Source organism: Gopherus flavomarginatus, chromosome 4, assembly GCF_025201925.1.
Source record: "Gopherus flavomarginatus isolate rGopFla2 chromosome 4, rGopFla2.mat.asm, whole genome shotgun sequence".
NCBI lineage: Eukaryota > Metazoa > Chordata > Testudines > Testudinidae > Gopherus > Gopherus flavomarginatus.
The window spans coordinates 125,070,028-125,097,850 of NC_066620.1; the positions used below are offsets into that span (position 1 = coordinate 125,070,028).

At 42.5% G+C, this 27,823-nt stretch overlaps 1 protein-coding gene across 1 annotated transcript in view; it reads left to right on the forward strand.

Annotated features, from left to right (window-relative positions):
* The window catches only part of MAN1A1 (mannosidase alpha class 1A member 1), a 213,291-nt gene that overhangs the window by 76,997 nt on the left and 108,471 nt on the right, over positions 1-27,823 (forward strand). The window contains exon 4 of the mRNA XM_050949612.1: positions 17,155-17,235. Within this exon, the coding sequence (XP_050805569.1) occupies positions 17,155-17,235 (81 nt within the window). The remainder of the gene's footprint in view (positions 1-17,154; positions 17,236-27,823) is intronic.

Consider the following 27,823-nt stretch of genomic DNA (forward strand, 5'->3'; position numbering starts at 1 on the left):
TAGTACATAGTGATGATCTGAGAACAGACCCTGTTGTGCTAGGCACAGTACAAACAGACTAATAAATAATCCCTGCCCCATAAAGCATATAATATAAATAGGCAAGGTGACATAGGAGACAAAGATGTAACCCAGGGATAGGCAACCTATGGCATGGGTGCCAAAGGCAGCACGCAAACTGGTTTTCGGTGGCAATCACACTGCCCAGTTCCTGGCCACCGGTCCCAGGGGCTCTGCATTTTAATTTAATTTTAAATGAAGCATCTTAAACATTTTAAAAGCCTTATTTACTTTACATACAACAATAGTTAATTATATATTATAGACTTATAGAAAGAGACCTTCTAAAAATGTTTAAATGTATTACTGGCTTGTGAAACCTTAAATTAGAGTGAATAAATGGAGATTCGGCACACCACTTCTGAAAGGTTGCTGACCCCTGGTGTAACCTATAGTCACAATGAATGGAATTATCACAAATGGCATGTTAGTGACACAATTTTGGGAGGTGGGGTATTTTTTGAGAGGACATGTGTTAGGAGGGGACTATCTAAGTGGAAGGGAAAGGGACACTGGCCTGTCACTGCTTCTGTGAAGTCAGCTTCTCTTCCTGAACTAATATACTGGTCAAAGCTACTTCATAGATGTGAAAAAATCAAGTACATTCAAAAAGCGCATTTTAGTTGACTGACAATACAGTTTTAGGCCAAAATGGTACCCAAAGTTGACTCCTAAATCGAAATAATCTAACTTTTTTTTTTTTTTTTTCCAAAAGGACTGAATGCTTGAAGTTCACAGTACAGTTAGTAGGAGTTGCTACTGGGAACCTTTGGCAATCATAGAATATCAGGGTTGGAAGGGACCTCAGGAGGCCATCTAGTCCAACCTCCTGCTCAAAGCAGGACCAATTCCCAACTAAATCATCCCAGCCAGGGCTTTGTCAAGCCTGACCTTAAAAACCTGTAAGGAAGGAGATTCTACCACCTCCCTAGGTAATCCATTCCAATGCTTCACCACGCTCCAGTGCAAGTTTTTCCCAATATCCAACCTAAACCTCCACCACTGCAACTTGAAACCATTACTCCCTTGTTCTGTCATCTGGTACCACTGAGAACAGTCTAGATCCATCCTCTTTGGAACCCCCTTTCAGGTAATTGAAAGCAGCTATCAAAATCCCCCCTCATTATTCTCTTCTGCAGACTAAACAATCCCAGTTCCCTCAGCCTCTCCTCATATGTCATGTGTTCCAGCCCCCTAACCAGTTTTGTTGCCTTCCATTGGACTCTTTCCATTTTTTCCACATCCTGCTTGTAGTATGGCGCCCAAAACTGGACAGAGTACTCCAGATGAGGCCTCACCAATGTTGAATGGAGGGGAATGATCACATCCCTCAATCTGCTGGCAGTGCCCCTACTTATACAGCCCAAAATGCCGTTGGCCTTCTTGGCAACAAGGGCACACGGTTGACTCATATCCAGCTTCTCGTCCACTGTAACCTCTAGGCCCTTTTCTGCAGAAATGCTGCCTAGCCTTTCGGTCCCTAGTCTGTATCAGTGCATGGGATTCTTCGGTCCTAAGTGCAGGACTATGCACTTGTCCTTGTTGAACCTCATTAGATTTCTTTTCGCTCAATGCTCTAATTTGTCTAGGTCCCTCTGTATCCTATCCCTACCCTTCAGTGTATCTACCACTCCTCCCAGTTTAGTGTCATCTGCAAACATGCTGAGAGTGCAATTCGTGCCATCCTTCCAATCATTAATGAAGATATTGAACAAAACTGGCCCCAGGATCAACCCTTGCAGCACTCCACTTGATACTGGCTGCCAACTAGATATGGAGCCATTGATCACTACCCGTTGAACCTGATGATCTAGCCAGCTTTCTATTCACCTTATAGTCTATTCATCCAGCCCATACTTCTTTAACTTGCCAGCAAGACTACTGTGGGAGCCCGTATCAAAAGCTGTACTAAAGTCAAGGAATAACACATCCACTGCTTTCCCCTCAATCCACAGATCCAGTTGTCTCCTCATAAAAGGCAATTAGGTTAGTCAGGTATGATTTGCCCTTGGTGAATCCACTATCTCACTATAACTTGTGTGTCAACTTTAGAAATTTAAAAACTTTAGTCTGTTTCTGTACGGGATGCAAGATGATGATCTACAAATAATTATAGGGAAAGGTATTAACTTTAATATACACTGCAACTGTCAGTGTAGTTATGCACTTTTATGCGTACTGATAAGACAACTGAAGTGGAGAATCCCATGACATGAAACTGAACAAGCTTGGGTTTAAGGGCTTATCTTGATAGAAATGGCACAGACTAGTTGTTGCAAACTAGCTTGCTGTATGGACACTACTCCACTTCTTGGAATTCTGTTCTTCTTCTAAATCACAAGAAGGCACTCTTAGTGCACGTTCTATGAAAGTAGGCACCCATAGCATGAACCATTCTTCACCAGTAGGTTTTTTAGAGCTGTGGAGTTAAATGTGAGTTAGTGGCGTTAGAAAACTAAATTTGAATAAACATACTAGAATAACACTAACTTTAATTTATTTAGGTTAGCTCCAAATACCACTAACGGCTCAGCACTTACAGTGAGTGAAAAACAGAACAGGCTCCATTCTTTCACATGTCTGTATATCTCTGCTGAAATGTTTTATCATATTATCGTGCCATAGTTAACATTTTATTGCCTTTTCTTCCTTAACTTTTTGTTTGTATATTAAATTTCTGTGACATTTTTAATAACTGTCTTTTTACCCATGCAAAATATTTATTTTTTTATTATAAGTGCAGTGGTACAGCTACAAAATTAATCTGACAGTTTCAGTTAGTTGCTGCAGAGAAAGAAGATTAATCAGGTAGCTATTTAAAAAAGTATACTTGAAGTCTTCATTTGAAGTCCTGGACTAACATTCTACAAATTTAGTTTTAGAAGTCTGCCATTTCACTTTCCACAGCTATCAATTTTGTTTTCTTTACATACATAACCTGGTAAACAAGGGTAAGATGAAGAAACATATAGCACTTAAAAATGGCTTTGAGGCAAAACTCTTAATCTCTCTTTGTCTAGGTATCTATATGGCCGCCATCATCAGAGTATGGCAACATCGTTTAGCTAAATTAAACGATGCTTTCTATAAGCTTGTACAACTAAGGATGTTCATCTGTTTTATTTGGCTAGTTTTAGGTTGTTGTTTTTCACTGGATAGTCTTACTGTTACCAAATTTATTAACGCAGCCACTTTGAGCTTTGCAAATGTGTGTGAGGAACTGTATGAAATTATTGTTTGATTAGTGGAGCTGAGACTGTAAAACCAAATAAGGGTATTTGTCAAATATAGTTTGTTTTTATTGCTCAGAATACACTCTCAAGCTTCTGAGAAGGCCAGCTGTTGAATTCTCTACCAATTTGGCTCCGAGGGTGAATACTGACTTTCTTGGTATACTCAATGATTTGAATTCTGTCTATAGTTATGGCATTTCCCATTAGTCTTTTTTAGCTAGACCATCTTCTAGTTTTCCCAGTAATATAGCAATCTTCAGTAAAATTACTTCCTTTAAAAACAGGGCTGCTTTTGTTCTGAGATAATTCATTAAATGGAGAATGGCATCTATGCTGAAGTTTAGTTAAAACTAGCAGATGAAAATATCTTGTTAATATTAGATTTTGTTTAGTAGTTTTGCCAAAATAGGCTCAAGTTGGTGTACTTTAAATGTCTCACTTAAAATTGGTTTTCTTTTGTTTGGTTTTGAAGATGAATAGAAATAAAGTATTTTGAAAGGTCAGGGGAGATCCTAAGATACATTTTTCATGGGGTGTAATAAATTGTTCTCCCATCAAAGTCTATTGGAAGGAAAACAAGCATGAAAATAAAATATTATGAATGGAATGGAAGTTCTGAATGTGCGCATTGGGGATTGAACGGTTATGAGTAAAAAGGGATGTTATACTGACTTCTTATTAGTTGTATAATATCTAGTTTGTCAGTTATGCCACAAGTGTGTAATATTTTTGATTGGTAATATAGCAAACACTGTAATTTAATTTTAGTAGTTGAAGTATGAACAGGGTTTTATTTACATAATTATTGGTATTTGGTTTAAAATGCGCCAAGCTATTGAAAAATTGTAAGCAACAGTCTGTCACCATCAGTGTTATTTTTATAGCAGCCTTAGCCATGTACGGCATTTTTAGTGAGTGAACTGGATTAAAGACACAAACTTTTTGCCCTAGTTTTTCTAACGAGGGGGCTTTTCCCTGGTAAATCCTTCCCTACTTCCTGAGATCTGTCATGAGCGATTACTCATTCTGACCGAAGAAGGGTGGACAAGGCTCAGCTCTCCTCAGTCATCCCAAAGGGCTATTAAGGGAAACAGTATTGTATGGTTTCCCTCAGAGGGCCTGAACATGTTGTCACTGCAGTTATTGGTTCCTACCAATCTGGTACAGGGTTAATCACAGGCTGTCTTCCACAAAAACACTAATGACTAGTCTTTCTTAGAGTGCTTGTTCATGTCCATTCCAATCAAGTGTGTGCGTGTGCATGGCAGCCAGAAGATTTTTCCCCTAGCATCATCCATCGGGTCAGCCTGGGCACCCTTTGGAGTTGCACACCTTGTGTTTAAAGTGCCTCGGGGAGCGTCACCAGAAGGAGTGGTGCCAGATCTGTCATGAGTTTCACCTTAGGACTTTGAAAGACAAAGACTCACATCTTAAAGTCCTCCTTATGGAGGCTGCGCTCCAGCCCCAGTCAGACCCCAGATCGGAAGCACTTCAGGCCACAAACCCCTCCGTGGTTCTACCAACCCAGAACCGCGGACGATTCCTGGAGGAGGAACAGGAGTGGCAGGAAAAGACAGCACCTGTCCTCAGGCCAGGGCTCTGACCAATCCAAGTCATCTTCAGGCCAGAAACAGGCACACGAGGATGGCGCACCACTTCATTTGCTGGATCCAACCTATCTTTCTTTCTTGTCCTGACTGTCCCCTTTCTACCTTGTGTGGGCTCAAATAACATCGAACCGATGGATGCTCCGCACAGTAGAAAGGGGATACTTTCTCCAATTCTTGGCCCTCCTACCCTTCCACCCTCCTTCCCCATCTGTCTTCAGGGACCCTTCTCCTGAGAAACTCCTCATAGAGGAAGTGCACTTGCTCCTATAGCTGGGAGCAGTGGAAGTGGTTCCTCGGGAGCCGAAGGGCAAAGGCTTCTATTCCTGATATTTCCTAATACTGAAAGCCAAAGGTGAGCTCAGGCCTATCTTAGACCTGTGAGAGCTCAACAGATTTATAAAGAAGTTCCTCATGGTCTCTTTGTCCTCCATTGTCCCTTCCCTGGATCCAGGGGACTGGTATGCTGCCCTCAACTTGAAGGATGCATGCTTTCATATAGCAGTCACACCAGCCCACAGAAGGTACCTCAAGTTTGTGGTGAGCAACAACAGCTCCTCGAGTATTTACCAAGTGTATAGTGGTCGTGGCCACGTTCCTACACAGGCATCAGGTACAAGTCAACTTCATAAGAACGAAGTTCAGTGAACCAGGCCTTCTCCTGAATGTGGGGAAATCTACGTTGTCCCCGGTTCAGTGGATAGAATTTATAGGGATGGTACTGGACTCGACACAGGCCAGGGCATACCTCCTGGAAGCAAGGTTCCAGGCCTGGGTGATCTCATTTGAAGTCTTAGGCAGTTCCCCACCACCACAGCAAGGAATTGCCTGAAACTCCTGGGACACATGGCTACTTGCACCTATGTGGTGCAACACGCCAGGCTCAGATTCCAGCTGCTCTAATTGTGGTTAGCCTCAGTGAATCGGCCGGGTTGAGGAAGAGTCATTAGAGCTCCTTTTCTCCCTGGGGACATCACAGCCAGAACTACTACTACTCTCCTTTCACCTCTGGTTTATAGTCTCAGAAGCCTCTAGTGACCTAGCCTTGAGCTGCATGTTGGCTGCCACTGATCTAAATAGATGACAAGCAAATGAAGGATGGACAAGCCAATCTAATAGCCTAATTCTGGCAATTAATTTGGCAATTGATCTTTGATTATCAGCAGGTAAGTATGCCCAGTGGTCTGTGATGGGATGTTAGATGGGGTGGGATCTGAGTTACTACAGAAAATTCTTTCCTGGGTGCTGGCTGGTGAGTCTTGGCCACGTGTTCAGGGTTTAACTGATCGCCATATTTGGGGTTGGGAAGGAATTTTCTTCAAGGGCAGATTGGCAGAGGCCCTGTAGGTTTTTCATCTTCCTCTGCAGCGTGGGGCACGGGTCACTTGCTGGAGGATTCTCTGCACCTTGAGGTCTTTAAACCACGATTTGAGGACTTCAATAATTCAGACATAGGTTAGGCGTTTGTTACAGGAGTGAGTGGGTGAGATTCTGTGGACTGCATTGTGCAGGAGGTCAGACTAGATGATCATGATGGCCCCTTCTGACCTTTAAAGTCTATGAGTCTAATCAAACAAAACCTTGGTGGTGGTAAAAATGCCTTCTAGGTCTATGTATTGTTTTAATTACTTCTTGAAAGAAATATTTCCTCCCAGTCATTCTTTAATGAAGACCATCAATATCAGAAAAGACAGTGGGAGCCACGGGGACTAGGTCAGCAAAGAAGCTGCAGCATGTTGCATGGAAGAGGTGCAGAGAGAGGAGGTGACAAAGAGGGGGAAGTAGGCATGTTGCTTTGGCAGACCAAAGTTAGGAAGCAGGTTGTGCAGATATTTGAAGGAAAGGCCAAAGGATTCAAAGACGATGCAAGGTTAACATGTAAAGAGAAAATGCTATATTCTACAATTGAGACTCATACTTTCTTGCCTAAGATATATCTGCTCGCCTTAACAGCCCACGGGGTTAGCTCCCTTCCAAAACAGCAGGAATACATCCATGTTACTCTGTTGGTGTAAAACTCAATCATTGTAGAAATACATGAGAATTAGTACTGTACTTCTTAAATCTCTGCTACACAATTCACTCTACAGTGATTGTCTTCAGATCTGCTCCTTATGTTGGTATTAGATCAGCAGTTCTCAAAGTATGGATCGGGATGCCAGGGCTGGTTTAGACTTACTTCAGCCCTAGGAGGTGGAGCCCAGCTTACAGGCTTCCTACCTGGGTCTGAAGCCCTTAGGCTTTGGCTCTGGCTCCCTCACCTGGGGCAGTGGGGCTTAGACATCAGTCTCCCTTTCTGGGGGTCATGTAATAATTTTTGTTGTCAGAAGGGGGTCGCAATGTATCCCTATACTAGAGGGATCTGATCCGTAAATTCAGGTTGCCTAACACTTTCCATTGTAAAGAATTCTTGCAACCTTTTTTTCTGAGAACTCTTGCTTCTGTATGCAACAAACCTTTGTCATTTGTCAGAGGACGAATGCTTTTGGTCTGGGCTGGCCTTGACTTGCCCACCACTGACTCCCCCAGCACCTGGACCCAGTCGTCCTTCCTCCTCTATGGGATGACAGCCTATAACTGTTTTCAGGTAATGAACTGTCTGCTGTGGGGCTGAAGCTTCAGGGATTCTATCAGGTCCTTTAAGCTGTAAAATCAATTGCTCAGAAGCTAGGAAACGCCTGTGCAATCGTAAACCTGTTGTTCTGTCCCTTCTGTGTATTCATTATGATACAGTCTTCAATTACATGATCACATACATTTTCTGAGAGGACTCAGCCTCATTTAGTTCAAAGGGTACATACACAAGGGAGCAGAACTAAAATCACACTGACAGCTGTAAATATTGCATTTCTTTTTTGCTTTTCTGACAGGTTAATGGTTAACACTGAATAAAGATTGACCGATTGTGGAGCTCACTGATAAAATAATCCCACTTGATGTTTATGCTAGATTGGATGGCTCCCTTTTTATAAAGAGTTTGTGCTTTCACTCTTCTGCATGGTTTTTATTGTAGTTGAAAAAGACCTTTACTGAAATTGTACTTAACTTTAAAATGTATTCATCGTACTCACATAAAATACTGAAGATATTTCATTTTATTTTTTGAATAAGAGAATACAGTAAAATTGCTTTTGTTAGGATTTTGCTGTAAAGGTTCCTCATTCAAAATATCTTTCTTTTACCTTGCTGCAGATATTTTTGCCTGATACTATATTTTTCAACATGGTATCTTTTTTTTGTCCTTCTGGTCAGACAGATTGTGAGATAAGTAGAAGTCTTCACCATGTGCTCTTGCTTATTTTGCTTTCATATCCCCTTTACTTTGCACAGTTGGCTGCACTACAAAATATCTGGCAACAGCAGTGCAATATGTAATGATAGTAATAGACTAGCATGTAAAGACCCTAAAAGCTTGTAGGTTTTGTTTATGCTAAAGTTAACAGAAGCTTGCACTTCACAATCAAATGTGAGAGGTTTCTATCAGCCAGTGTTCCATTTCACTCTTCTGTGGCTTGTCTCAAATAGTACATAGCACTTTCTTCAGATCACGATCATTATTGCAGTGTGAACTTGCCAGGGACCTGCCATATGCCTTCCTGTAGCAGAGCAAATGGATTGTAAGCAGCTAGTGTAACAGTGTCTTCAGAAATATACCTTTTTGTATCCGCTCCTTATGCTCAGTTGTAGCTGAGAAGAAGTTTTTGGAGGTTTTGTTTTTAATTGTATGAGTGTTTGTGAGGTCTGTGTACTTTTCTTTAATTAAAGAGATGTAAGGGAACAGAACAATTTACTTCTATCACATGTGCTTCTTGTTTGTTTCAGCTAGCTTTGAACAATGAAAACAGGCTTATCAGTGCTGCAGACTATATATTTAATAAACAGATGTGATGTCTTCCTTAGTCTGTATACAGTTCCTAGAGTATTTGCTGCTGCTTGGCAAAGCACTGAACAGGGCCAGAGTGAGATAAGACAAGTCTTTCCAGTGTGTCTAGTGCATTAAAATAGACTTTCCAGTAGACAAGTTCAGCAAACCAGAGTATGAGTACTTTTATTGAAGTTTTTGTTTAGAATGAAATCTTTTAAATGAGCTTTACCTTTAGCCAGTCAATGAGGCACTGCTGGTACATTCTGCATTAGGCGGCTGAGGATAATGAAAAGAATGGTATGACAAAATGAAGTTGGGAGAAATACGTATTCATATGTGCCGATGAGGATAACTTAGCCTCTGCTCTACATAGTTTTACAAAGGGAACATCAAGAATCAGTTTCTCCTGAACTTAAATGAGATTTTTTTTTTCCTAAGGGAAAAAAATGAGCAAAAATCCAGTTAATTCTCCTCAGGGGTTCTAATAAGATAATATAATACATTAAACAACTTTTCAGACACACCCTTTTGAGTGATCAGTTGGAGATATAAAAGAAGGAAGACCAAGGGCACATGATCTGAGGACCAAAAATAAGAGCCATCCTCTTGGTGTTTGCAAAAATGAAGAGGGGAGGGGTCAACCCTAACCAAAAAGGCCTTTTCAGTTGAAGCAGGTTACTGTCACAGGACCCACCACCACAACCAGATCGCACCACCAGTCCCCCATCATCGGACGGACCGACACGGCCCCAAAAGACGCCAGGCCGATCCCTGCCACCAGAAGGTCACGTGCTCCCACAGATACCCACCAGATGACAACTGCGCACGAAAGACCAGGCGCCACCTCCACACCTACCAACCCGAACCAAGTCCCACCAGCAACCAACAACGGTGCTAACCCACCGGTGACTCTGCCTCAGGAACCAACTGAAAGGCCCCCTGAGCTGCAAGTGAGGCAACCCGTCGATCACACAGCAAACCCACTGCCCACACCGGTCAAAGAACTCGAGCAACAGCGACCGAAAGATAGGCCAGCCACACCTTGGCAGGCCGCCTGGATCGAGGAGCTCCAAGCGGCAGCTTCCTTCAAGGACTTTGACTCGCTCCTTGACAGGCTCACCCACGAGCTATCTGAAGAGGCTGCTTCAAAGAGGGCAGCAAACCAAGAGACCACCCGGCCTGCCTTCAGACAGCCCATCCCGAACCAGGCCACCACTTCCAGAGGAGCTAGAAGAAGGAACACCAACCGTCGTTACGACCCGGCAGCAGCCTCCAAGATCCAGAAGCTATACAGAATGAACCGCCTCAAGGCTGTAAGAGAGGTCCTCGATGGCCCCCCGTCTTACTGCATGATCCCGCCCGAGCACCTCTACAGCTACTACCTTGGAGTGTTAGGTAGCAAACCCAGAAACAACGCGCAGCGCCCGGAGTGCCTCCGCCCCCTGCCCCACATCACCAATACAGGCAACCTAGAGGCCGACTTCACGCCCAAAGAGGTGACGGCCAGGCTATCCAGAGCAAAGAACACCGCGCCCGGAAAGGATGGCATCCCCTACAGCCTGCTCAGGAAGCGAGACCCTGGCTGCCTCGTGCTCACTGGCATCTTTAACCTGTGCCGGCACTTTGGCAGGTCTCCCACCTCCTGGAAGAAGGCTATGACTGTCCTGATTCACAAAAAGGGCGAACGAGACGACCCCAGCAACTGGAGACCCATCTCCCTCTGTTCCACGATGTACAAACTGTACGCCAGCTGCCTGGCAGCCAGGATCACGGAGTGGGCAACGGCCGGGGGAGCCATCAGCCCAGCCCAGAAGGGCTTCATGCCGTCGGAGGGGTGCTACGAGCACAACTTCCTGCTCCAGACCATTCTCCAGATGACCAAGAGGGCACGGAAGCAGTGCGCGATAGCGTGGCTCGACCTATCCAACGCCTTCGGGTCCATCCCCCACCACCACATCCTCAGCACGCTACGGGAGTTCGGGATGCCGGAGACCTTTCTACGCCTGATCCGGGAACTCTACGAGGACTGCAGCACCACCATCCGTTCGGTAGAAGGAGAAACCGCCGAGATCCCGATCCACAGCGGCGTGAAACAGGGCTGCCACCTCAGCCCGATCATCTCCAACCTGGCCATGGAGCCTCTCCTGCGGGCGATCTCAGACCGCGCTGACGGCTTCGACCTGCATGGCGAAAGGGTGAGCATCTTGGCCTATGCGGATGACCTGGTCCTGATCGCAGACGACCCCGAGAGGCTCCAGAACATGCTCAATACCATTGGGAGAGCCGCTGACTGGACAGATCTCCGCTTTAACGCCAAGAAGTGCGCATCCCTCCACGTCGACGGGAGCAAGAGAGACTCGGTGCAGACGACGGAGTTCCAGATCCAGGGCGAGTCTGTCGTTCCCCTGGCAGAAGGGCAGGCGTACCAACACCTCGGCACGCCGACTGGTGTCCGTGTCCGGCAGACCCCTGAGGACACCATCCGGGAGATCCTACAGGACGCTGCCAAGATCGACGCATCCCTGCTGGCACCGTGGCAGAAGATCAACGCCCTCAACACTTTCCTGATCCCCCGCATAGCCTTTGTCCTGAGAGGTTCCGCCGTGGCAAAGGTGCCCCTCAACCGGGCAGACAACACCATCCGGCAGCTGGTTAAGCAGTGGCTGTCCCTGCCCCAGAGAGCCAGCAATGAGCTCATATACATTGCCCACAGGCACGGTGGTGCCAACGTCCCCCGCATGGGTGACCTCTGCGACATTGCGGTCGTCACGCACGCCTTCCGCCTCCTGACGTGCCCGGACGCCACGGTAAAGAATGTCGCAGCGGCCGCCCTACGCACCGTCATCGAGAAGTGAATTGGCAGGTCTCCGTCCGGCCCGGATGTAGCCACTTTCCTGAGCAGCTCCCTGGATGGCGAATTTGCGCGGGATGGGGGCGACATCGCCTCGCTGTGGTCCCGCGCCCGAAACGCCACGCGCCGGCTGGGAAAACGACTGGGCTGCCGCTGGGTATGGAGCGAGGAACGGCAGGAGCTGGGAGTCCTGGTGCCGCGGATCGAGACGGAGGGCAACACTATCGTCAGCCCCAGAGCCAGGGGAGTGCTGGAGAAATCACTGAAGGCCGCTGTCCACGCGCTTTATGTAGACACCCTGAGGAAAAAACCCGACCAGGGCAAGGCCTTTGAGGTGACCAGCAAGTGAGACTCCAGCAATCACTTCCTCCCTGCGGGCAGCTTCACCCGTTTCGCCGACTGGCGGTTCATACACCGCGCCCGCCTGAACTGTGTCCCGCTCAACGGAGCCGTCCACCATGGGAACCAAGACAAGCGCTGCAGGAAGTGCGGATACGCCCTGGAGACCTTGCCCCACGTCCTGTGCAGCTGCAAACCCCACACCAGAGCCTGGCAGCTGCGCCACAACGCTGTCCAGGACCGGCTGGTGAAGGTCATTGCCCCACACCTGGGTGATATTGCAGTCAACCGCACCATCCCCGACACCGACAGCCTGCTGCGCCCGGACATCGTCGTCACGGACGAGGAACGGAAAAAGATCATCCTCGTCGACGTGACGATCCCGTTTGAGAACAGGACCCCGGCCCTCCGCGAAGCCCAAGCCCGCAAACTTGAAAAATATGCCCCCTTGGCTGACATCCTGCGGGCAAAGGGCTACGAGGTTTACACCGATGCCCTGATCGTCGGGGCACTGGGTGCCTGGGACCCCTGTAATGAACGAGTACTTAGGGCCTGTGGGGTGGGCCGTCGCTATGCACGGCTCATGAGACGTTTGATGGTCTCGGACACTATCCGGTGGTCTAGGGACATTTACACAGAGCACATCACCGGCCACCGCCAATACCAAGAGTGATCCGGCGTGGCTCTGTGCACCCACGGGGGGGAGGAGGCCTATAAACCCCCCCTACTGAACCATATCCCCTAAGCCCTAAAGCCACTGAACTAGATTCCACCATGTGAGGGTCATCCTGTCCCCATTACCCAGCCCACTTACTTATACCCATGACTGCCTATAACCCACTGTATGAGCGATGTACCCTCACTGCTTCCCTACTGCTTCCTGATACCACCCACCATACACCCCGCATTGGGGGACCTTACAGACTGTATATGTTATGTGCTAACCAATTCCCAAATACCAGCATCCCCCTATACTCTGTATGTTGCCCCCAATGACCAACAACTGACGCTTTGAACTCTTTGTATCATCTTTATTTAAATATTCTCTAATAAACTTTTATGTCCTAGAATTCTTTGGTCCCGTTTACAAGTTTCTTTCATAATATGCATCTCAATTTTCAACTGGTCCGATAGAAGAAATAGCTTTGCCTCTTGCCTTATATGCATCCTTCGAACAAATTATAAATGAGTAGTAGGATAAACATAATTGAAGGAAAATAAATGGGTAGGACTTTACATCTTAAATATTGCAATACAATAAATCTAATTTTACCCTGATTCCTAAGGCTGACATATCAGTAGCCTGCTGCTTATATAATGTCTTCTTTCCTTAGAGGGAGAGTTAGAGTTTGAGGCTTCCTTCAGGTGAAGATATAAAGCTGCTGCTTCTGCTTTACAAATTTTTATATCATCCACATACTTTGCCAAGGTGAAACTATCTTGGCATAATGATCTTAAGGATAACTATCTTACTAAAGATGCTGCTCTTAAAGCTACACTCCATGAAATGTCTGGTTCCTTCATTTCTTTCATATGCTTCGGTGAATTTGAATCAAGAATTCAGTAAGAGTTGAGATTTCAAACAAAGCTGCAAAGAGAGGTATGTGGATGCAGTTTTGTAAATCTGATAACTTTCAAGCAATTGTTAGTTTCAAAAAATGAACTGGAGGATCACCATTTGGGCAAACATTCACAATGGTGGTGGAATCACCTGAAGGTGGTTTGATGGTAAAATCATTTATCTCAATTTTGTGATAAAGGAAGATATTGAACAAAACTGGACCCAAAACTGATCCGTGCAGAATTACACATGATATGCCCTTCCAGCTTGAGTGTGAACCACTGATAAGTATTCTCTGGTAATGATTTTCCAACCAGTCACTTTCTAGTAACTCCATCTAGGTTGTATTTCCCTGGTTTGTTTGAGACGGTGTTGCAAGACAATATCAAAAGCTTTACATCTACCGCTTCCCCACTATCCACAAGGCTTGTTATCCTGTCAAAGAAAGCTGTTTGGTTGATTTAACATCATTTGTTCTTGACTGGTCTCTAATTCCCCAGGTTGTCCTTATTTCCCTTTATAGAATGGCACTATATTTGTCATTTTCCAGTCCTCTTGAATCTCACGCGTCTTGCATGATTTTTCAAAGGTAATAGCTAATGGCTCAGATATATCCTGTGTCTGCTTCATGGATACTCTAGGATGGATTTTATCAGGCCCTGGTGACTTGAAGGCATCCTAACTTGTCTAAGTAACTTCTAGCTTTTTCTTCCCTTGTTTTACCCTCTGATCCTACTTCATTTTCAGTGGCATTGACTGTTAGATGTCCAATTGCTACTATTTGGTGAAAACTGAAACAAAAAAGACATTTAGCACTTCCGCCATTTCACATTTTCTGTTACTGCTTTTTCTTCCCTGATTGAGTAATGGGTCTACCCTGTCCTTGGTCATCGTCTTGTTTCTGATGTATTTCTAGAATGTTTTTCTTGTTACCCTTTGTCTCTAACTAGTTTAAACTCATTTTGTGCCTTAGCCTTTCTAATTTTGTCCTTACATACCTGTTGTTTATATTCATCCTTTGTAATCCTCTTGGTGTTTTGACCTAGTTTCCACTTTTTTGTAGGATTCTTTTGCATTTCAGATCATTGAAGATCTCCTGGGTAAGCCAGGCTGGTCTTTTGCCATACATCCTGCCTTTCCTGTGCAGTGACGTAGTTTGCTCTTGTACCCTTAATAATGTCTCTTTGAAAAACTGCCAATTCTCTTGAACCTTTTTCCCTTAGACTTGCTTTCCATGGGCTCTCACCAAGCAACTCCCCTGAGTTTGCTAAAGTCTGCCGCCTTGAAATCCATTATCTTTGTTGTGCTGTTTGCCCTCCTGCCATTCCTTAGAATCAAGAACTCTACCATTTCCACTCAAGCTGCCTTCCACTTTGAGATTCTCGACCAGTTTGTCAAAATGAAATCTAGAACAGTCTCTCCCCTAGTAACTTTCTCTACTTCCTGAAATAAAAAAATATTGTCTCTAATACATTCCAAGAACTCGTTGGATAATCTGTGTCCTGCTGTGCTACGTTCCCAACAGATGTTTGGGTAATTGAAGTCCCCCATCACAAGTAAGTCCTGTGCTTTGAATGATATATATATATATTTTTTTAAGTCTCATCCACCTCTTCTTCCTGGTTTGGTGGTGTGAAGTAGACCCCCTACTGTGACATCACCCCTTTTTTAAACCCCTTTTATCCTTACTCAGAGACTTTCAACAGGTCTGTCTCCTATTTCCTTCTCAACCTCAGTCCAAGTGTATAGATTCTTGATATATAAGGCAACACCACCTCCCTTTTTTCCTTTTCCTTTTTTCTATATCAGTATTCCAGTCATGTGTACTGTCCCACCCAAGTAACTTGCAATCAGGCATTAACCTCCAGAATGTGTCTCTCTCTACCTGGGTCCCTACGCTTGACCGGAAGGATTGAAGAGAAAACTACTTGCACCCCCAGCTCCTTCACCATTACTCCCAGAGCCCTGTAGTCTCTTCTGAGCTGCTCCGAGTCATACCTCACAGTATCGTTAGTATTCGCATGGAAGAGTAGCATGATGTAGCAGTAAGAGGACTGGATGATCCTTGACAATTCCTGTGTAATACTTTGGATATTGGCTCCTGGCAGGCAGCACACCTCCCGGGAGGAGAGAGTGCTTATGAGTAACAGTCTCAAACCAATTTTGAAGATAGAAATAGTGTCCAGACTTCTGTTTTGTGGTTCTCTTAAAGACTACTGGAGTAGTCCTCTAGCAGGCCTCTGTTGGGTTTGTGGGAGCGGTGAGACGTTGCAAATGTAGCTGATGTACCAAGTTGTGTGTCAGAATATTTTTCAGTATTGGCAACAAACTTCTTGAAGACACTTGATGACCAGGCAAGCAGCTGAATGATTGGCAGACAGATGGGATGGGCTTAAACAGCAGGCTGCAATTTTATTAATTATACTTCAGGGAGGGCTGCTACACTTCCTGACCTCTGCTCGCTGATACCAGGCATTAATTGGTTCCTATGTGGGATACATGGCTGTGATCAGAAAACAAACAGTTATTCTGGATAGACAAGGGAGGGTCTACCCACTGACTAAACTCTGTTTTGAAATATTTCTGCCCTCCTCCCACAACTTCCCCATGTAAGGTGTGGGGTGGAGTGACAGAGGCCACAAGGTTGGATGGGGCAGGATCTCGGGTCTGAGATTTCAGGTTCCACCTTCCACCCCACTGAGCATGAAGTCCACCTGCGCAATCCTGGGTCTCATTTAACTCTGAGAGATGGCCCTTTCAGACTTTACCCTCACTAGCCATGGGGAACACCAGTGATTAGTATGAACTCATCTCACACTCACTAAGCCCTGGTACCCATCTTCTCGCTGACGCAATGCCTCGTCAAAGGGCCAAACGTCTGCCATAGCCTATGACAGATGTACTCTGTCATCTCTAAGAAGCTCAGGACCGTTGTTATGGATATCCCCGCATTATCACTGCCCTCCCTCTGAGCTCCCAAAATAATCCTGGCTACCTCATGGCTCACTTTTTTTAGTGCTTGCCCCCATGTAGATTTACTCAATGCTTCCCTCGTTAAACTCATCTTCTGAACATCTGACCAAACCAAGGGCGTGTGAAGTCATGACTGCATAATCCACTCTACATCTCTATATGTCCTAATTCTTAAACATAAGAATGGGCAAAGGGAAGGATACTGGAAAAAGTAATCTCTTATATCCAGAAGATTGGCAGGACTTTAGGCTGACTTTGGCTTTTCTTTCACATAACATTATAATTTTGGAACAACCTCCCAAATAACCTCTTAAACCTATTTTATACTATGAAGCATTCCATCTTTTATGCTCATATGTCATTGATTAGAGCTAGTCAGCGCTAGAGTTGTACAACGTCTTTAAAGTGAGGAAGAAAAACTAGCAGTATTACGCTTAAAATCATTTGTTTCCCTTTTCTGCGTGCTGACATTTGGTATTAATGGAGTTTAACACCCACAAAGTAAGGTGAAGGATGGTGAATTTAAGATATTTCTTCTGCTGGAATTGAAATTGTGAATACATTATATATAGCATTCATTAGCATACCATTGTGTCCTTATGAAACTAAGATTTCATATATAAAACTGAGGTTCAAGCTTTAACTGCATGTATTTATATCCCTAGAATGCAGAAATTTCAGTTTTTGAAGTGAACATCCGTTTTGTTGGTGGACTGCTTTCAGCATATTACCTTTCTGGAGAAGAGGTAAGATTATCTATCTGCATTGTCAATCTAAACTTCCAGTCATCCAGGTGATTAGAATTGGATAATGTATTTTCTCTCCATTCTCAGTGTTGAATTTAAATGTCTGTTTTGTTTGTTGCCATGGTTTTTGAAAATGCTGACTGGGTCCAATCGGAAAGTCAGCCTGTTGAAGATTTATGCTCCTCATCACTCCCAAGGTTGTTTTGTATAAATCTAATGAATGGAAAAAATATCTCAATTGTTAAACTGTGATAAATGTATATGACAGGTGTTACATTCAAGTACAGAGTAGTGAAGTTTGCTGATGCTGCTGAAGGTGGGTTTGGATGACATGCTTCTCACAGGCCAGTTTGGAATGCGTTGTCATCCACTAGCACAATTTACAATTCTGACAGGACTAATTATTCATCCAAGTGTTAGCAAAACTGCAGTTGGAAGATATGATTGGAGAAACTATTGATGCGATTGGAGGGGGAGCAGAGTGAATAACTTGCATACAGATGCCAAAGGAGACCCCTAAAAATACCACTGCTCAGAGGTCTTAGGTGAGTTGGTATGAAATTTGGGAGAGTAGGCTCCCTGTGGTATTCTGGCCAGCTGCAGGAAAAGAATGAAGATGATCGTTGAGTAGTTTTTAACTTTTTGTCCTGATCCTCAGTTGTATCAATCTCAGTGGTGTCGATCTTTACTCGTTTCTGATAGCTAGTCTGGAGGCCTCAGGGACCACAAAGGCAGTAGCCCTCCTAGCAGTAGTTTCCAGTGAAAAGCATGCTGGCAACTATTGCTGAAGCCTTGATAGCTGCTTGACTTCTTGACTTCCTTGGCAATGTTATGGTGCCTGTTTTTCTTGAGCAAACGCAAGCAAGCACTCCTCATGATGCTCTTCGCAGTGGCAATTGCACAGAAGGCGTTGGGTTTATAGTTAAAATTCAAAAGGTTCCAGTTCAAACTCCCATTCAAGTTCTCTGAAGCAGTTTATACTCTCGCATAGATACGTTGTTCCAAAATCAACGTTATTATTGATAGAAAATCCCAGAGGCTGGAACTAAACACCTTTTTGTCTTTAGTAAATGTATGTTTTAACTGAGATGTTTCATCTGACACTCGAAGGAAATCAGCCATCATTCTACAATAACGTACTGACCCAGAAATAAGTGTATCTAGAGTAATTTTAGAAACAAAAATATTGTTTTTTTTCTGATTAAATAGTTATAGTTTCTTCCACCAAAGCTGCTGCTCACAAACTCTAGTGAGCTTTTCTCAATATAACCTATTGTTAACATTTAATTAAGCAATAGTAACAGATGTGGAGAGCATTTCTTGGCAGTTAATGACCAGCTAGAGGAGTTAAGGGCTCTGAACTCAACTGGTCATTAACTGCCAAGAAATATTTGACCTGTCAGTTATTAGGTCTATTCTAAACCATCAACATATAAACATATACAGAGAAAATAAATGATATTGTACAATTGTGCATAAACACACACTGCTGATCATGGATACAGTATTCTGTTCTAGTACTTACATTCCTCTAGAAATTACTTACCAGTATACTAACCGGTATTATTTTTGTCAGACAATTCTGGATTGACAAGTGTGAGATTATGAATTCTCTAAACAGTTGTCTAGTTTAAAGAAAACAGTTTCTGTTGGCACACTCCAAAGAAAAACTTCTGGCTTATTTTCCATTCTCATTTAGAAGTATTTTGATTTTGCATTAATAGATAATTTTCTACTTCAAATTCAGCTACTTGAGTTCTCTGAACTACTTTCTAGAATTATGTCCTGCGGTAGCTGCATATGTCTAAAATGTAGACTGGAAAGAGCTTACGTTAGTTCATCTGAAAGTCTCTGAGATGTTGGTCCTTTTTTCCTGTATTAGAAATGAACATTTTTGGACTTCATGGTCTCATTCTGGTTGATTTTCTGAAATGAATATATGGCTGTCCCTGTAGCTGTCAGGTAGCTACTTTTTGGGTCCCATGCTGTGACTGCTTGGGTTCTTGATCATAATTTATACATGGCCACTGTTGAAGCTTAAGTCTGTATTTGAAACACCTTTTTAAATCAAACATTTGAAAGTGTAGGAATTTTTTCCCTCTTGACAAAAAATGCCTAAAACTAATAAAAAAAAAAAATGGTTTTGGTGGTAATTCTCTTGCCCAGTTAGGAGGACTTTTTTTTCCCAGCAGCAGATAAGTTGGTTAATTAAGCAACTGGCAAACAATTTATGATGTTTCAATACAGACACTCCTCACTCTTTCTCGAGGCTAAGTATTAGAACTTATTTTAAAGTACAGTGGTCATTTACCTGTCTTGTTACAAGATATAACTTGTGAACTTCTTTAAAGATATGTTTGTTTTTTAGAACACACTTAAATTTATTTTCTTTAAAATATATGCCCCATGATTGTTTTTTGTGGCTTTAGTTATACATAGTTTACATATACACTCCTAAATTGCTCTACCAGTGTCATCAGACCAAATTTGTAACAACCCTGATATTTAAGTTAGACTTAAACCCTCCTCTCCTTTTATCAAACTAGTAGTTGTAGTAATGGTTTAAGTTGAGTATCTTAACATATTTCTGGTAGGCCTCTTTAAAAAGACACATTTCAGAAACAGTGAACTACAAATTATGTAGTTTTCTAATGAAGGTAAACTCTCTGGAAATGATTTAAAAAGCTGGACATGACAAAGCTTTAATATATTATAATATGACATGTTCTGTCTAAAAAGATTTTGGGGAAATAGTTTTTACGTTTAAATGATAAATTTATGGTAATTGATTACTTGGGAAGGAAAATTTTAACCATATCCTTCACTGAATATTTCTGTATTGTGTTTTTAATATCTTCAGCCACAGTTCAGAATAATCTGTGTAATACCTCTATGACCCTTACTCATATGAGTAAACCTTCGTAAGTCATCAGAATAGCTTGTGTGAGTAAAGTTTGGAAGATCAGATCCTTGGCTTTTCCTAGTCATAATCAGATTGCGTATGAGAAATGTAACGTTGATGGGGGTTTTTTCAGTACTGTAATTAAAGGCAGCTTTTGTTATGAAAAAATGTTACATAATAAAGTTATAATAGCTTTGGAATTAAATGTCGATGGTTAATCTAAAATTGCAACATATTGCATGTCCCGTAATTATTTGTAAATTTAAGTTTAATCATAAATAACAAGCAATATTGTAACACATTGAGTAGATTCTAGAACATCTTGCTTGCACTAAAATTCATTCAAATAAAATCACTAATGTAGCTCATTTTTAAAATGTGATAGACATTGAGTAGTTTGGTTGTCTGATAGCCAAGTCTTTGCGTGGCATATTTGACACATCTTGTTGCTGTAATTACATAAAAACCCACTGAACAAAAAAATTTGTTACTGGATTTAATCAGGCTACCATGAATGATATACAAGTATTAAAACAATTAGATTTGAAGCCAAGAGTTAAGTTTGTATGTGGATTTAAATGTTAGTCTTAAAATAGAGAGAACACACAAGAAATGTCAGACATGACTAAGACGAGCTAAACTTTTCATCAGTGTTAAGAGAACTTCAAGTATTTATTGACAACATAATCTGAAAAGAAGTCTTAGGTTTTAAGCTCTTTTCTTTTGTTATGTGTCTGGATTACTACAAAATATTATGTATGTAACTGAAAACTGTTTCCTTGCTATTTATCTATCAGATTTGCTATGGATTAATGGAGTTCATTTATGAGGGAGGAATTAGAGATAAAGTTGACTTGGAGATGGGAGAGAGGAATCATCATTTGTTTGGAAGTAATAAAAATCTTTGGGAGTTTTGTTTTGCTTTCTTTGAGGGTGACACTAATACTGATTTTTCCTCTTTAGTTTGACCACTCTTACAGTTCATATACAGTTAGACAATAGATGTATTATTTTATCTTCAGTTCTGCTTATGGCGTGGTCAGTATAGCTTATAATAGTGGGCCAAGTTTCGTGCTAATTTTTGCTTAATTGCTAAAGGAATTAAAATGACTAAGTCTGTTAACAGTATGACTGACTATGATTCCAGTTCTTGACTACCACTATGCTCTCTTCATTATTGTCCTGGAAGGACAGCTAGTGAGGAGGGATGGTGTCAGCTGCCATGTGATGACCACCATATGCTGCACCCATAAGAGGTTTTGTTGAAGGGGAAGCTCCCTGAGCATGCCTCAACATAGGTTTTCCCTGTCCCCACTCTCTATTTTCTGCTGGTGGGAACACAACAAACTCCTGTCTAGTCTTATGAACAAAATTAGTTTTTAACAACCTTTTGGAGTCAAGCTCTTGATCTGCTAACAGTAACCAGCAACTGAGTGGCTAAATGGAATCCCCACAAGAGCTGTTCTGCTGCTGCTCTGCAGCACTGCAATCCAGGCAAACCTGGAAGAACTGTGGTGCTATTGTCAATAAACATGATAGCTTCCCTCTCAAGCTCTTATCATTGATAACTATACATGGATATTAGAAAAATGAGAGCTGTCCAGAAGGGACAGGCAGTTCTTTGAATTACTCTTTGATTTTATCATTGGCTGCTGCTTGTTAGTGATGTTGAATTTTCTTCTAGTATGGGCACTCTTTTCCTATCCCCCCACACCTGACAGGACAATAACCAGACACCTCTTGTTAGATGGGTGGGGGGCGGGAGGTGTTCATAGATGGTCACACACAGTATAGAGCATTTGGACCTCCCAGGTAATCAGCAGAAACACACATCCTCTGGAATTCAGAGCCATCTGGGAAGCATGCAGTGCATTCATACCATTAATCCAGTCTCAGCACATTCTCATAATGTCAGACAACATGACAACTGATCTGCTTAAACAGGAAGTAGCGAGATCCATTCTACTGTGCATATAAGTGGACATTTTATAGAATTAGTATATCAAGAACCACAATACCCTGTCTGCAGCGTACCTTACAGGAACCCAGAATTCACTGGTGGACAGCTTCAGCAGGCACTTTAGCTCCCACTCGCAGATGGTGGCATACAGCTAAGTGGTGAACAGCTTCTTCACTCAGTGGGGAATCCTATCCCGCCTCCCAGACAAATAGGAAATGTAGCGCGTACTGTTGCATAGACTTAAAAGCCAGAAGGGACCACCTGATCATCTAGTCTGGCCTCCTGTATATCACAGGTCACCAATAGCACCCAACATCCACACATTAAACAACTGACATTAGACCTAAGTATTACAGCCCACAGAAGACTAGACTATTACATGCCAGAGGCAGAAAATAGAAAGGACCAAGGTGCACCAATGCCCAACACCCTTCCAATGCCAGGGAAATGATTAAGTGAGAGACACCTGGATAATCCTGGCAAGTGATCTGCACCCATGCTCCAGGAGAGCTCAGGGCTAGGTCTCCAGAGGCAATGATCTCCTACTCCCTTGGATAGATGTTCTGAACCATGTGTTTCCTCCTATCTTGCTGCTTCCTCAAGTAATGTGGAAGATTTGACAGGACAGAGCTGACTTGTCGTCCTGCCCAAATGGCCTAGACAGTTCGAGTTCCAAGGTCTTCTGCATGTGTCAGCCCAGATCTCTTGACTCAATAGAACGGTAGGGTCGGACATCCCAATCCAGAAGATCTTTGCCTCACCTTGTTATTTGGATGGGCATTGGATCTAGAACATTCCTGTTCTGCAACTCTGCAAGCCATTCTTACTAATAGCAGAAAGGAGCTCACCAGAAAATGTTACCTCTCAGTGCCCAACACCATCATATTTCCCCCGAGACAACAGATATTCCTTGACATACTGGGTTCCTGCCTTACTCTCAAGATGACAGTTCTTTCCCTTAGCTCGGTACAGGTTCACCTGGCAGCAATCGACATATCTCCCTCCATTGCATAGCTACCCTGTAATTACTCACCCACTCACCTCCAGATTCTCAGATGGCTTAAGTAGAACTTTCCCACTGGTAATAAAACTGACCCTTCAATGGAACCTTAATTAACTCTTTCAACACCTGTCAAGACATCTTTCAACCCTGTTAGCCTTCATAGACAAGCAAAGCACTTACTTTCCTCATTGCCTAGGCCAGACAGATAGATAAACTGGGGGCCCCAATGGCAGGCCCTCCATATGCAATATTTACCCTTACAGTAGTTTTGGAATTTCCCATAAACCCCCAAACTATCAGCTCCCTTGTATTCTTCCCAAAGCCCCAGGCCTCCAGTGAAGAGAACTTTATTCCTTCAACTTGAGATGAGTTTTCGATTGTTACCTACAGAGAACAAAACAGGTCAGAAAGTCACTTGGGTTGTTTGTTGCCTTAGCGGAAAAAGCTTGTGAACTAGTTATTTCCTCCCAGAGAGTCTTCCAGTTGGATTTCTGGCTGTATTCTACTTTATCAGCTTGTACATCTTCCTCCCCCACACAGGATCCGGGTTCACTCTATAGGAGCACAAGCAGCCTCAGTAGCATCACTTCAAGAGGGTACATTTGCTTGTTATTTGCAAGGCAGTAACATGGAGTTCCATTCACACATTCACAAGATGCCACACCTTGGTCCAAGCCTCCTCTACTGATGCATTCTTTGGGACAATGGCTCTACAAGTAGCTCGGCCATGTTGCCCCCTCTTCACCAAGTAGTGCTTATCACTCACACACAGTGGGATACACATAGGGACCAGCACTCGAAGAAGAAAGGGAAGTTGCTTGCCCTTCTTAATTGGAGTTTGAGATGTGTACAGAGAATATAATTTTGTGAATAATGTTGAAATTTTGGAAATGGGTTTCATTCCAAAAGGAAGTGAAAACTGAAAATTAGAAATTCTTCATGAAAGAAAAAAAATCACTTTGGGTTAATTAAATGTTTTTTTTGTTTTGATTTTGATTATATTTTAGAACTTTATTTAAAATTTAAAATGAAAAGTTTCAAAATGGAAAATCAGAATGCGTTTTGCTCTGAAAATGTCTACAGGACATGTAAACATAGTTGACACTGTTTGGCTTTTTGTTTTGTTTTTCTTCTCTCTAACACTAAGTTCCAGTAAAGTCAACCTGATTTCGTGAAGTGTTTTGGCTCTGCATATTCTGGCAGACTATAACTAAGTTGAAATTTCTCTGACTACCCGTGTTTGGCATTCACATAGCTATAAGTTAACATCCCAGGAAAATGATTGTGGACAGTTTTATATTTTAGCGCTATTGTCTGTCAGCAAAATTAACCAAGTACAAAGGTTTATTTTGTCCAGTGCTGCTAAACCCCAATTATCTGAAATTCAGATGATCAAAAATATTAAAATAGACAAAATTCTGCTTTTAAAGGAATGTCTCCTGAACCATTCAGACAATCAGAATGTAAATGTAGTGATGTTAGTCACAAAATATACTACTTGTGTATGAAATGTAGATATGAGATGAAAGAACTCATCACTTAAATGCAAATCTGTTATTCTTATTGTAAAGTGTTCCACCGTTCAATAAATTATTGCTAATTATACAACTTCATTTTAGTTGTATTCGTTTAATTATATATTGAATATTTAATTTGTTCAGTACTATAAATAGCTAAAATATGAGCAATCTACAGAAAACAAATAGAAACAAGAAGACATGCTATCCTGTTGTGTGCATATATTATAAAATAAAAGCAATAGTATTCTAGTGTTTGCTCTTTGATGACTTAAAGAACAAGAGTAGTCTCTTACTTGAAAAAGGGGACTAGAAGTGTTCCTCTGACTATGGCAAGCTTTCCAGAGAACAGCTCAGCTGTGAAGGATGTTGCTCTTTTGTTTCCTCCACTCGCAAGCAAACTGAGGGGTATACCTATTTGAAGAGGGTAGTATAAGGTAATTCTCAGGATAGGTTTGATGACAGGAAGGAATAAGAAAAAATATGTAACATTCTAGACATACTTACATTATTTGAAAATATAAGAAAAAAATCTAGTCCCTTTTCCCTATAAAAAGAACATGAGAACTCTTCCTAGTCAAGAGTAAAGCAAAACCAGGCTTTTTCCCGAGACTCTAAATAGTCTCCTGTCAGTTTCCTTTATAGCCAGTAACAAATTCCTCAAATCATCCTACAAGATCGAAGATGCTTCCTAAATATATTCAGTAGTCAATGTCATGTGCTAAGATTCTTCTGTTCTATCAGACTTTATTTCAAGGTTCCTTTTGACACACATTAATTCAGCTCATCACAATGATGATCAGTTTTAGCCAGAACCCTCATTGTCTACCTCTTCCTTGTTGCATGGATTGGGAAAACTGTTACATTCAAGTTCCAATATATGGGGAGGGGAGAGAAGGGGGTAGAGAGGGCAACTGCTTAAGTCTATAAACCACATTTTGCTGACTGCGATTGATGCCACTTGTTTTGTCTAAGCAACACTAAAAATGTGAGTGCAAAATCAGTATTACGGTTAAAACATTGAGCTGGAGATTTTGCTTCTAAACCTAAGGTTTACCCTTAATTTTCCCTTCAAGGACCCAAATTATGAGGGTAACAGCTACCATTTAAAGAAACATAATGAGTAAGCATTTGCTGTTCCTGACAATCATAAGGATAAACTGCAGTCTGCCAAGCCCAAGTATTTTTCAAAAGCTATCCTGTCAGTTTTCACTGTAAATTCGAGAGCTAAAATTATCCTATGATTAGGTTCAGTGCTTTAGTTGACAATGTTCTCCAGAGTCGCTGCCCTCTAAGATCACTACTTTAACAGGTTAGTTCTAGGTCATAGAGCTAAAGGAAAACTTGGAGCTACAAGAATGTAAATCCTGTTTGGCAACTGCCTGGAGCAGAGTTTCTGGTCTGTCTCAAGCCTGAATACATATCCCTTCAGTATTTTTCTTTAACAGGCTGTCTGTTTTTTTCTCTCCTGGGGTGGGACAGACTGAGATTAATTGAAATGTTGCAACCAATTTAAATCAGTAGGGATACTTCAATAAATCAGTTAAGGTAATGTGCAGTAGTAAGTGAAACTTAACCACCTTACATTTACACTGTCACCATTTACCCCACTCTTGAATGTGCACTGCTCTAAATTTTGAGTTCTATACTCATATGGGTGCACTTGATGATCTTGAAGCTGGTGACAGTCCTCCGTTGGTCCAGTAAAACAGCCCAGCCAGCAACAAGGAGCAGAGCAATTCTAATTTGAGATCATTCCAAGCTACACACCTCCTCTGAAGACAAGAGTTGTTTAAAGGAAGGATCAGTATTGCTGGATTCTGGTTAGAGGATAAGATCACTTGGTCTCTTATCAGACTCAAGCAACCCCTTAGTCTTTTCACTGTCCCCCTTCCCTTGCAAGCACTTTCCCAAACAATAAATGTGGTGGTTACTCGCGGTGCCTTCACCGCAAGCCCACCTCAGTTTTCGGCACAGCAACAGTCTCTTCCCAGGTTCCAGTAAAGCCCAGCAATAGCCGCCATGACTCCCTGCATGGTCAAAACCCCAGCAGGCTCTCGCAAGCAGCTTCTGGACCTCCCCACAAGAGCTCTCCCTCCAACCCCTGTAAGTAGATGTATGTCTCTCTTGCCCAAGGCATCATTGGATTTGTAGTCTCCAAGGCTGGACTGCAGCGCTCATGTTCTTTTCAGTTGGAATGCTCTAAGTTCAGAGGCCCATCTTGTAACTATAATTAGTAACTATAGAAGAGGCTACTTTTGGGGTGAGGAAGGAATTTTCCTTCATGTCACTAGAAGGGTCCTTAAGGCTATTTCACCTTCCCAGCATGTGGTACAGGTCATTCGCAAGGGTAATGAAGGTATATTTCACTTAATTGAGCAGGGGCCTTGGGCATTGGTGAACCTGACTCTGTTATGTTGTTTGCCTGTGGCACCTAGTAGGGGCTGTAACACTTAATTGAGCTTGGTGTAGGGATGGCTAGGTGGTGTCTAGTGGCCTGGCATATACAGGCCCTAGTTTTCCCACCCATGTATTAGGCTGTCAGCTGCATTTGCAAGCTAAGGAAAGGGTAGGAATAAACAATCCATTTTCAGAATGGAGAAAGGTGTATAGTGGTATCCCCTAGGGGCCTGTAGTGGGACCAGTCCTATTTAACATTCATAAATGATCTGGAAAAAGGGTTAAAGAGTAAGGTGGCAAAATTTGGAGGCAATACAAAATTACTCAAGATAGTTAAATCCAAAGCAGGCTGCGAAGAGTTGCAAAGGGATCTCACAAAACTAGGTGACTGGACAACAAAATGGCAGATGAATTACAATGTTGATAAACGCAAAGTAATATACATTGGAAAACATAATCCCAGTTATACATTCAAAATGATGGTATCTAAATTAGCTGTTACCACCCAAGAAAGAGATCTTAGAGTTATTGTGGCTAATTCTCTGAAAACATCCACTCAGTGTGCAGTGGCAGTCAAAAAAAAAGCTAACAGCATGTTAGGAACCATTATTAGGAAAGGAATAAATAAGACAGAAAATATCATAATGCCCTTATATGAATCTGTGGTATTCCCATCTTGAATGCAGCATGGAGATCTGGTCACCCCATCAAAAAATACATATTGGAATTGGGAAAAGTGCAGAGATTAGGGGTATGGAACTGCTTCTGTATGAGGAGAGATTAAAAAGACTGGGACTTTTCAGCTT